The sequence below is a fragment of the Thamnophis sirtalis genome, unplaced genomic scaffold, assembly GCF_051295495.1.
Source record: "Thamnophis sirtalis isolate CommonGarterSnake01/CBP01778 unplaced genomic scaffold, rThaSir2_p1.2 scaffold_4, whole genome shotgun sequence".
NCBI classification, from domain to species: Eukaryota; Metazoa; Chordata; class Lepidosauria; order Squamata; family Natricidae; genus Thamnophis; species Thamnophis sirtalis.
This window is the reverse complement of record NW_028261384.1, coordinates 22,840,483-22,853,092: the sequence shown is the minus strand read 5'-3', so window position 1 is coordinate 22,853,092 and position 12,610 is coordinate 22,840,483. Positions and strand designations below refer to the sequence as shown.

Here is a 12,610-nt window from a genome sequence, read left to right as displayed (position 1 = left end):
AGAAATTATCTTTCTTTACAGATTTTGCATAATTGTATACACTTTTGACATGGTCCCTGTACTTGTCTTATTTGTAAACTTTTCTTGGAGGGTTTCTTCAGCTCCTCATTTTTTGGCCTGCCCTTTTTGATACCTTTTACAACACAAGTAGTTTTTTAAGATTCAATAAATCAGAACTATGCAGAATGTTATTTCTTTTTAAGGGGCTGATGCAAAGCTGCAATCAGATGCATGCTTCTTACCTCTTCCAACAAGATAAGCATTATGATCTCTCTTATGACACTGGAGACAAGGCATTGCAATGTGGACGCCATGTTGATGTCTTCAAACTATGGCTGATGTGGCGAGCAAAGGTAAACATTTAGATGAAGTTTGCGGGATAACAGTAGTCCAAATCATGGATCTCAAAATGCAATAAGGAAAAATGTTGAACTTCAGAAATAAGGCCAGGTGTGTTAATTTCCTTGAAATTGTCTATAGCGGAGACCTTGAAACGCCATTGATAATGCTACTTCTTTGGAACATGCTGAGAACATAGTATATATTGCTGTACATGTATAGGAGGTCCACAGATATGTATATGTATAGGAGGTCCACAGATTTACCTTCAGCTAAATTGGATCTACTTTCTTGATTCCAGTTTCCAATTTCTTTGACTCATGCTCCAGTTCCAAATTCCCATCATGGTATTACTTGAAAGGGAATGTTTTTGTAGTGGGGAACACATTTTTATCTCAGGCTCCCCATGCAGCCCCAAATTCTAACTGCAGAAAATGGAAGTCATGGCTTCCTGTGATGTTAAAGCAAAAAACACAGCAACTCTTTTTTACCTTCTAAAATAGATGCAGTGAGAAAGAAATTGGCAAAAGTTTCAACCATTCCTATGTTCTGACATTGCCCTTCTGCCTAGTCCTAACACACACATTTAAAAAAAAAATGGTCAAGGGAACATTTTGCTTCCCTCTCCATTGTGCTTTGGACAAGTTGAAATTGCATGTTGGTTGCTAGGCAACACTTCTTAGTCCTTCTGCACTGCAGCTTGGAGGTAAACTTGAGCAATCTCTTATATAAGACCTCTGTTTCTGTAAGAAGCAGATAAGAGAAGAAAGCTGGGAGTAACCAACAAACAATGATACAAATACGCTTACATTTTTCCAGGAAGTCACCCAGAAAGTGGGTGTCACTTTCAGGCTTAGAATATTTGGTGTCATCCAATTATGGCTTGTCATCCAGCTCTTGCTAGTTGGCAGCATACCGTAATTATGACGCTTTAATGTAATCAAGCTAAAAGCTTTTGGGAAATAGAAAGGATTTTGTTTTAGGAATTCTTAAAACTAGATGTGGCAAACTGTGATGAGAACACCTGCTTCCACTTTACGCTGCAATTAAGAATAGGCACGTTATTGATGTGGAGAAACAAATTAAAAACCTGTTCTTTTCTGGGGCATATTTGTAAGAAACCTCAAAGGACCGCCTCTTTGGCCATTTTAAAAAGGGTTGCCAAATAAATACTTCCTGCATAATGATTCCAATTTTTCTGGCATGATTTGTCTAAAAATTGTTCATTATTGTAAATAGTAATAAATAAATAAGTAGTGTTTGTTATGGGAGCTTTGTTCCATCACTGTCTATTCTAGTGTCCATAAATCATTCACAACACAAATTAAATCATCCCTAATCTGCTATCCACTGTCTGCATGGCTGATGAAAGTATCTCCAGCCTTTCATTGTGCAGGCTGAGGTGGTCAGTAGCTGAATTCAGCTAAGACATGTCAATCAATGTTCATTGTTCTAGAAGTAACCTTACCAATCACTGAGTTCACTCCTTCCAGCACTCAGTGGAATGAAATATATCATTTCCTCACCTTTGTTTATTTATATTATTTTATCTATTAATCAAATGGGTGTCCTGCTGCAATCAAAAGATTTTCAGCAGCTCACAAAATTAAGAAACTATAATAAAATATGAAAACACAGCCCTAGAATTAATAAAGTCCCAATACCCCTATTGCATCATTCCCCAAAACCTCTCTAGAAAGCTTCGTCTTCACTTTTATTTATTATTTATGTTGTTTTTATTAGCTTAATTAAAAAATAGAAAAAGAACCAAAAGAAATCAATAAATAGGGGAGGGAGGAAAGCACTACAAAAATTATGTATACAAGGACATATATATGTATATATGTACAATATACAATGTTACACAATGGTTAATTCTTGTATTTTGTATAATTGTAGCCCACATTTGTACACAATTCATTCATATGTATGTGTAGCAAGTAACATCTGATCTTCAATTTACTAAGTAACCGGAAGATAAAAGGTAGAAAGACAAGGTTTTTTTTATAATAGGTAAGAGAAGGAATATTCATTGATGCTTTTGAGCTGCTGGTTCCATGTCACAAGTACCAAGCTCAAAAGAATAAACCATGTATCAAATTAATATGTAATTACTTTTTTTCCCATAATGTAATAATTTTAGGGCATCACAAAAACTAATGCTTTAATGAAGCTTATTCTCATTGCTTTTCCAATGACACAATGATTGGGACCTGAATTTCCAACGCTATAAAGCACAATATCAAATGACCCCACTGCTTAGATGCAGAAAGTTATAGCACTTCTAGTTGCTGTTGTTAAGTAAGGTTACTATCATGGTGGTTGTTAAGCAAGGATGTTACATAGTTGTCGTTTATGACCTCCTGTAATGGAATGCATGGGTGAACTTGTGGAAAGAGGAGAAGAGAAGCTAGGGAACAATCAGACAAGAGGTCTGCAGTCATTGGTGAGTTCCTACTGGTTCGGACTGGTTTGGCTGAACCGGTAGTCGTTTGGCAGCCTGGGTCCCTGGAACCGGCAGCGACCCAGGCCCACCACACCCCCAAACCGGCACTCTGGGCAGCACCATAGGCACCAACATCTTGGTTTTTTGCTTCTGCGCATGCGCAGAACAATTTTTATTGTACTGTGGATGCACGCCCATGCAAAGTGCCCATGAGCGAACCGGCAGTAGTGATTGCTGGAACCCATCCCTGCTGCAATCTCTTACAAAAAATCAAGGAAGCCCTTCCCCCATTGTACCAAGCAGTTAAAAGTAGTGGAATTTGTACTTTCAGACTTACAAGATTCTATTAATTTACTATTAATCATATAATAATGTAGATTTAGTTTATCTTGTCATGTTTCCTATCTGGTTTACCCAGAAAGATTTGCGGTACATCAATCTTACAGATCTGTAAGTGCAAACTTACTTGCCCTCCACTTTTAACAGCTTGCTCCATTTTGTATATCATATTCAGATTTTGTGATTTGTATACTCACTCATGCTATTTTTTTTATTTCCTTTTTTCTTCAGGGCACTATAGGATTTGAAGCACATATTGATAAATGCTTGGATCTTGCAGAGTATCTATATAACAAAATTAAGAACAGAGAAGGCTATGAAATGGTGTTTGATGGAAAGGTATGTTTTCAATCATACTTTTGAATAGCAGGTACAGTTTTAGTTGTCCATTGTACTGTGTTGTACAGTGTATAGGTGCAATGATTTTTGAGACTGCAAACTCTTTCAAGGTATCATGCAAAAATTTTGCTGTTAGAGATTTTCCATCAGTATATTAATAGCACTAGCACTTCGACTTATATACCGCTTTACTGAGCTTTACAGCATTTACCTCTCTAAGCAGTTTACAGAGCCAGCCTATTGCCCCCAACAAACTGGGTCCTCATTTTACCCACCTCAAAAGGATGGAAGGCTGAGTCAACCTTGAGTCTGGTGAGATTCAAATTGCCAAATTGCTGGCAGATGGCAGGTAGCAAAAGTACCCTGCATTACTGCATTATAACTATTGTGACACCACAGCTAGTATTTGTTTATTATTAATTAACATATTAATACACCTTCAGAAATTTAAGATAGTATACATCATATTCTATTCTTTGGTTTTACTCTCATAACTCTAAGATATAGTCAAGATAGCAATATGACAATATCAAAGCTTTGGCTTCGTGTGGTATGAAATTTCTGTAATTTCTTAACTACCACTTTAACTACTGTTTAGTTATTGACAGATCTCAAACTTATTCATGAGCAATTGTATCCTGCACAAATTATTGTGCTCAGGTAGCTCTGAGACATGGTACCATAGAAGTACTTGGCAACTATGAGAATGTTTCTCAATTAATCTTCATGCTACAAGGAATCAGTGTTAAGGTTCATGGTTACCTATGTCAATACTTATACATGAAAAGGACATGCAAAGTGATTAAAGATAGGTGATCCCCAGAGAAAGGTTGCCAATTTCTTTACGACTGGTTCAGGCGCGCTCCCGCATGCACTTGTGCACATGTGACGCTTCTGCACGTGCACAAAAGTGTCCGGGTAGGTGGGTGGAGCCCAGTGGTGGGTTTCAAAAAAATTTGAAACCTACTCTGTGGGTGTGGCCTCCTTTGTGGGAGTGGCTTGCCGGCCATGTGACCGGGTGGGAGTGGCTTGCCGGCCATGTGTTCTCTCTCTCTCTCTCTCTCTCCCCCTCTCTCTCTCCTTCCTTTTGTCTCTCTGTCCCTTTTTTCTTTTTTTCTTTCATCTCTCTCTCTCACACACTCTTTTTCTTTCTTTTTTCTTTTTTCTTTTTTATTTATTTCTTCCTTTCTTTCTCTTTCTCTCTCTCTCTGTGTCAGTCTGTCTGTCTGTCTGTGTGTGGGAGGGCAGTGGTGGGTTTCAAAAATTTTTGAAACCTACTCTGTGGATATGGCCTCCTTTGTGGGAGTGGCTTGCTGGCCATGTGACCTGGTGGGAATGGCTTGCCAGCCATGTGTTCTCTCTCTTCCTCTCTCTCCCTCTCTCTCTCTCCTTCCTTTTGTCTCTCTGTCCCTTTTTTCTTTTTTTCTTTCATCTCTCTCTCTCACTTTTTTTCTTTTTCTTTTTTCTTTATTTCTTCCTTTCTTTCTCTTTCTCTCTCTCTCTCTGTGTCTGTCTGTGTGTCTGTCTGTCTGTCTATCTGTCTGTCTGTCTCTCTTTCTCTCTCTGTGTGTGTCAGTGGTGGGTTTCAAAAAATTTTGGAACCTCTTCTGTAGGTGTGGCCTGCTTTCCGGGTTCACTGGTGGAACCTCTTCTAACCGGTTCGGTAGATTTGACGAACCAGTTCTACCGAACTGGTGCAAACTGGTAGGAACCCACCTCTGGTGGAGCCTCCCACCACTGCTAATACCAGTTCAGCCAATCCAGGCCGAACCATCAGGAAACCACCTCTGGTGATCCCTCAGATAACCAGTCCCTATATATGATTACTTCCCAGTGCTCAGTGGGCTAATTCACTGGTTAGGGAGGGCATTGGAAATTCAAAGAAAGAGACTACATTTCAAATCGTCAATGCCAGAAGAAAGGAATTAATTATTTCAGCCTTTCTTTCATGCCCATCATTACAGTATGTATAAATAAATGCTTTTGTACTTTAGCTCTGTCCCTCTGTTTTAAGAGGGATAGCTGTACTATGTCTTCTATAGGTTCACAATAGAGTATTTTATTAAACAGTATACATACATCTCATATAATGGGCAGTGAACTACGAAGACTTAGATAAAAACAAGAACATGACATTTCTAATGTATGATAAAATTAACCATTAGTGTGACCTAGGTTGTTTTGGGGATGGATCTCACCTTTTTAAGAAAACAGATATTTGTAGTAAAACATGATTTCCCCAGCATAAGAGGCAAGAAATATTAGTAGATGCATTGATTACTATGCTAGTGATTCTTACGGTGCTGCACCAAAGTCAATAAACAGGAAAAACATTTTAACTGATCACAATCATAGGAAAGGCAACCCTGGGGAAAAGTGAAAACACACTTGCTTACTGCCATTATTGTTCTTCCATTAGCCTCAACACACAAATGTTTGCTTCTGGTACGTGCCTCCCAGTTTACGGAATACAGAAGACAATGAAGAAAGGATGAACCGTCTTTCAAAGGTAAAAGAGAGTACAGAACAGAACAAAACAGAACAGAATGAAGTCTATTTCTGCTATGCAATTTTTAAGGACCTACATTTGTATCTGGGTGGTGCCTCACTATTATCAAATCTCTTCTAAATAGAGAGGGAACCCTTACCAATTAATTGATCAGTTTGCGCAGTTTATGGAAGATAAGATAGTCCTGATTATGAAATGAAACAAATTATATTTCCATTACTCCACAGTCCATTGGCAGCAGTGGAGAATGAAGAGAGATTTATAACTCACTATGAAGATTTGTGTTAAATTCATCCTGAAAGGATCAGCATTCTGGTGCTTCTTCCGTTTTGCCTAAAATTCTTCAGTCCTGATCATTGAATAATTAAACTGAGGTTAATGGGAGGTAAAACTCCCTAAGAGCACAAGATTTCCTATCTTTGTGTAGATTTTACAGAAGCAAAGTCACATGTTTTGGTGAACAATAGAGAGCAGAGATTAGGAACTTGATGATCAGAGATCTTGGTGAACCTTGAAAACTATGTTAAAATACTTTGACATCTCACATGAAAATTCTGAAACTTCATGAAAGTTTTTTCACATAGTGTGAAATTTTACCCAAATTTTCTGAAATCTCACAGAAATGTTGGCAGTCTTCAGACCACTAACATGTCATGGAATTGTGCTGTTCAGGATTATACAAGATTGCCAACCTTTGCACTAAATTTTACATTATTGCAGGAGGAGGTCTTTTGGACTTGGTGAGTTTCCAGAAGTGAGTTGCATTGATATGGTAACATCTATTAATTTATTCATCTCAAAAAACAGTTTGAATGAATTTGAAGAGCTCCTCATTCTGTTGAATAGTGATGTACATTCATCCCAAAATCCTTCCCAGAATCCATCACTAGAACAATCAGAAGGAAGCGACTGTGCAGTACTGATTTGCTTTCCGTGTTTTATCTTTGAAGGTGGCACCAGTAATTAAAGCTCGGATGATGGAGTGTGGAACCACGATGGTTAGCTATCAGCCCCTGGGAGACAAGGTCAATTTTTTCCGCATGGTTATCTCCAATCCAGCAGCAGCTCACCAAGACATTGATTTTCTGATTGAAGAAATAGAACGCCTTGGGCAAGATTTGTAATCCTATAATCTGCCATATCCTTCTGAAGTACCTCTAGGTAGACAATTAAGTTGTCACAAACTGTGGTGAATGTATTTGTAGTTTGTTCCAAAGTGATTCTCTTTCTATATTGTGGCGTCAAAGTAGAGTACAATTTAAAATCAAGAACATTGCTCCTTTTAAAAAGTTGTCTTCTCCCCTTTGAGTTTGCGAAAAACTTCTTTTCCAGGAAGATAGTATACAAAAGGCTGCATTTTTGCATATCAAGCATACATATATATATTCACAATATCATATCTAAAGATCAGTGTGATTAGTAAAAATAATTCCTTTTGTTAAAAATAGCTAATAGAACAATGGTTCCCAAATGGCCACAGATTGTGGGGCAGCATAAAAACAAAATGCAAAAATGCATATTAAAACTGAGTAACTTTTATCTTTTTTTTTTACTCTGTTAGAACAGAATTTCTAATTTACATGCAACATTCAGATGTACTTAAATACATCTAATTTTACAAAAGAAATATATAAATATATAAATATATATATTAAAAAAGATCCTATTTTGTAAAATATAGATTTTTTTATTTTATATGGGTTCTAAAAACTGCAGGGACAAATAATAAATATAAGAATGAAATATTTTATTTTTCCTTAAGACGAAATGCATCAAATGTTTAACAATGCTTCTTTTGAGATATAAACCCACATAAATTCTTAAAAAGAAATGTTTGTTTTACATGTCCTTTTATCTTGTATATCTCCAGAGTCTAATACTGCAGAACCTCAAGAGATGTCTGCGTATAAGAAAACAAACCGAAAATAATGATATCACAAAATGCTGCTATTCCTAATGATTTTTCCCATATGACCTAGCTAAATAGAAGCACAATCTTTGCAGACTGCTTTCTGGGAGTAAACTTAGGGTTCCGTTTGGAGCCTTCTCCCCCCCCCAAAAAAGGGTGCACTTCAGAATAATTAATTATACTACAGTACTCATATTTCTCAGATCTACTGAAGAAAATATGAATATTTTAGGTTCTGAAAAGGCCAGTCCACTGGTAAGGAAGTTCAAGTAACAGCAAAGATCCACATCAGGTTCTAAGGATTGGCGGTCGAACATCTTGAGGAGTCATGAGTTTGAGAAGACATCCAGTGCTGTTGAAGGCAGCACCAGTTGGAAATAACTTTTACTTATGATATTTGTAACTGCTGCTATGACCACATTTCCTTTCATAGACTGGCTGCTAATGTCCCAGTAGATCTATGTGATCTTATGAACGATGTGTCCAAGACATTGAATCCATTTATTTGAAATTGGTTTTCCACATCTAAGCTCTTAGACAGCTCCTAACTACCGTACTATTTACGTTCCTCTTTATAATTGCCCTGGCATAATGACAAAGATACTAAATACAAAGCAGAGAAGTATCTGCCCTGAATTATTTCTAATGTAATTTGTAAATGGATTCAACCATGCTACTGGGTTTTAGGTTTAGCCCCTAACAATTGTATGGGAATACTACAACCAGCTTATCTTATATAGTGTTATGGAATTTCAAAATATACCAGAGTGCTATTTTAATATAAATGTGTGATTATGATAATCAGTATTCTGTCCACAGTTCATATACCTCTTTTTAAGGAAACAAAATGAAGGTCCATCTAGTTTTTATGGATGCACGATCAGCCATATTTCAGGCAGATTTCCTTAGTGTGTTTCCCTCCAAATGTTTGGGATTGCAAACCCCATCAGTCCTAGCCATTATGGCCAGTGGTTTGAGATGATGGGTGCTGCATTAGAGAACATCATGAGGCTATTGAGTCAGGGAAGGCTAACTTGGAGGAAATGAAATCTGTCATTCCTCAGTTTCACATCCTGGAACAATTTGCAGTTACAACCCTGTTTAAACATTGGGTTTTAGCTTTAACTAAAAAGCAACATGGCCACCTGGGTTTGTAAAGCAATATTGTTTTACACTCTCTCAAAATACTTGAAGATACAAATGCAATGTAATATGATTTGATTGAACGTATATAACTTTGCGTACTAGTGACTCATTGTAAACTTGCAAAATAGGAAAAAAAAGAGATAAAACTGTCTGTAGTTGTGCTGCCTTTTGAATGATCTTGCTGAGTTTTTTTCCACCTCAAGCTGAAGATTGCGCACTTTAGATTTCATACTGTACAGTGTTGCCAATTGACATATATTGCTGTATAAGCTTGTACAATATATTATGAATTGTTCTTATATGTGTTTGGTAGCAGTATTGAATCTAGATATCGTAAGAACTTCATCCTTTCTAGTTTCTCTATTGCTTCCTTGCTTTAGACCATGGTTCCATTCTGGCTAATTCGTACAAATAGTGTTCAATTCTAGGCATTAAAGCTTATGTGCTGAAGAGTTTAAGAGCTCTTCTATGTGATCTAGACCAGCTTTCCCCAGTCATGGGTCACTATGCAGATGCCAGTGGACAATGCAGAACCTCCATGCATAAGAACTTTCCCCCAATCAGTTGTATTGGAAGAGGGAAGTCAGATCATCTTTATGGATCAGGACATTTGAATACCTATTAAACTGTGGTTAATGCAATCTCTCTTCAGATGGTAATTGTATACATTCCACTGAAGTGAGCAGACCATTGGCGAGAGCACTTTGAGATAACGGAGCAGTTCAATGGCTAGATTGTAAGTCACCCCAAATGTTCCTGTTACAATCAAAGGGAGACAGAAGAGGGGCAGTGATTTACAGCTTGGATTGTCTCCAATTATATTTAGTCTAGATAGAATTTTGGTGTTCAAGTCCAAGATCTACAAATGGTGTTTTCATATGAACAATTCTAACAGGATTTTCTTTTTCAAATTAACTCTTGTCTGTTGTATCTGGGGGAAGTCCACAGCAACCTGTTCTTCCTGTATTTGATTAAAGTACTTTATCTGTAATGTCATTCAGAACCCAAATAAAAGTGTAAAATGTGATTGTTTTGTTATGTTTCTCTATAGTCTATCCCCAGCTTTTGTTATTCATTTGAAAGCTCATAAAATCTAGTTGCATCTGTTATGCCATCTTTCAACAAAAGTCATGAAGACAAAAATGATTTTTCCAGCTGTCCCCTATCATGTTAGTGCCTAATTGGCATTGGTGAGTCATGCACTCTTAGTGATAAACACAAAGTTGTCAATATTTTATTGTAACAGCCTCTTGAAAATCCTCTTGCTTGTGGTTAGCTCTTTCATTACCTTATACTTTATGAAAATAGAGAGATTTCCCCCTTCTTTAAAAACAGGTGTGTTCCTTGAATTGATAATCTTCCTACCCAATGTCTTTTTCAATGGGTGCCAAATATTGGTAGAATATTTGACCAAGGATAGATCTCTAGCCTTTTGCAGTCTACATACATAGTTCCATTCCTCCCAGGCCTGGCTATACAGAATTGACCCTGCCAGGTTTATCATCATCAATGTTGCCTTATATTCCATCTTTATTTTTAAATGGTATCCTCACAACAAGACAACTGTAATTAGAGCACAATTGTACAACCTACTAACTACTCTTGCTTCAAAAATGGTTTACTCAGCCCAATTTGGGGATTCGTTAAATAAATTGAAGCACAAACTAACTGCACAGGATATAATGCATTAAATTACAATGTGGCTGGTTCATGCATTGTGCAAAGCCAGCCAATGTCCAATCTTACTCGTAGCGTAATCAGGGAGCCAAGTCAACAAGTGACTCCAAATATTGGAAATGATTGCACATTGAGTCCCAATTGCTTCAGAGGTTCGTGGACCAAAGTACAACACTTGGATTATGAATTACCTTGCAGAGCAGTAAAAAGCAATGCTTATCCTCTATTTCATGGTCAGGACCCCAATCCCACTTGAGTTATTTTGGCATCAGAGGGAGAAAGAACCTTAAGCCCATTATCCTACTTTATGACAGTAAAACTAAGATATTATATGGCATTACTTTTAACTTCATGAAAGGCGTAAATGTCATACCCATTTTCTTCTTTAAAGGGATTTTCTTACTCTACTTACAACAAACTGCTTTGAGCTTTTGGAATTGGTGTAGGAATAACAACAAAAAATCTTGGTGAACAGCTGGTGCAGCTGGGAATTAAATAAGTAAATCTGTTGTTTGAGGAGGATATATTTTGAGAGGGGGAATAAAAGCGCAGGTTTGGGACTGGCCCTAAATTAAACCAATATTATCACACGTGCACAGCCTTAATTTGCACCTTTTAGGATAAAAGGATAGAAATCATTACAGCTGTTTTGAAACAGCTTGAAAAATAGAGGGAAATTGAGAAAGTTATAAACGGAAGCATTAGCCGAGCAGTGACTCAAAGCCTTCTACCATCTGTTTGCTTTCCTCTCTTTCAAAGGCTCCTGCTGCCAAGTACAATAAAAAGAGGAAAATAAAGCAATATTGACCACAGCCACTCCAGCACACGAGACAGCTGCAGAATCTTCTTCAAACTGAATTCTCTGCACCAGTACACTAGATCATGATGTTCAGTTGGCAAAGAGCTACTTGGTGGTAAGCACACCTTGGCTCTGATCCAGATAGCTGCCATGCATCAACCTGTCTTGCACAATATGAGACAATGGATAGGGTAACAGAATGGTTATTATTTCTTTAACTTTTCATCATCCAGAGGCTGTGAGTGGAGCTGTTTTAGATTGTAAAGTGGCTAGTCAGTCCCTTCCAGACTATTCTACTGAACATAGCCCTGGGTGTGTTCCCTAAATTCTATGATAATGGAAGTGGATCGGGGGTGAAATTCAGCAGGTTTCTGGAGAACTGGTAGTGGAAATTTTGAGTAGTTCGGAGAACCAGCAAATACCACCTCTGGCTGGCGACACATCACTCTTACCTTTCAGCTGTGGCTGCTATTGCTATTATAACCCAAAAGGTACCACTCACACATAAGAGGTCAGTATCAACAATACTATGTAGGAAGTTAGCACCCATCCTTCTCCTAGAAAAATGAAATAGTCAAGAAATATTAAAAAGGCAGAATATTATACGCATTTCCCTGGATGAGAAATGGAGAAACATGTTTTTTTAGGCAGGAAGCAGACTCACCCTTAATAGCCCCCACCCTCCTCAACAGCCCACACTAGATGTCCACACTTAAGAGATAGCTAGGTCTATTCATAGGCAAACGCCCTCACTCAAGACCCAACAAAGGTAGGATTAACCCTCTACCCTTCTCACCACATGGCACCTGGGAAGATAACACCACCCAGGAAGCCTGGAACTCAGGACAGCCTACAGAGTTGCTCCTGCATGGCCCCATTGGAGTCTGGCAACCAACCACAAGCTCAAATTCAAAAGCCCAAAGAGGCAGAGGTGGATTGTTGCCGGTTTGGTCTGGTTTGGTCAAACCAGTAGTGGAATTCAGGCCTGGCTCGCAGAACCGGCAGCGACCCAGGCCTGACATGCCCTCGAATCAGTTCTCTTGTGTCTTCTGCTGTTGTCGGCATGGTTCTATGCATGCACAGAGCAATTTTTAGTCAAAAGCACAT

The 12,610-nt window shown here is 38.0% G+C and overlaps 1 protein-coding gene across 2 annotated transcripts in view; it reads left to right on the top strand.

The window, feature by feature from the left end:
* Positions 1-10,054, top strand: part of GAD2 (glutamate decarboxylase 2) — a 44,889-nt gene extending 34,835 nt beyond the window's left edge. The window contains exons 13-17 of one of the 2 annotated variants that reach the window (XM_014053077.2): positions 204-353; positions 3,356-3,463; positions 5,883-5,972; positions 6,923-7,133; positions 7,843-10,054. In XM_014053077.2, the coding sequence (XP_013908552.2) occupies positions 204-353; positions 3,356-3,463; positions 5,883-5,972; positions 6,923-7,096 (522 nt within the window). In that variant the 3' untranslated portion in view covers positions 7,097-7,133; positions 7,843-10,054. Of the gene's footprint in view, positions 1-203; positions 354-3,355; positions 3,464-5,882; positions 5,973-6,922 lie in introns of both variants that reach the window. The other variant, XM_014053069.2, reaches the window with a different exon arrangement.
* Positions 10,055-12,610: the final 2,556 nt, after the last annotated feature.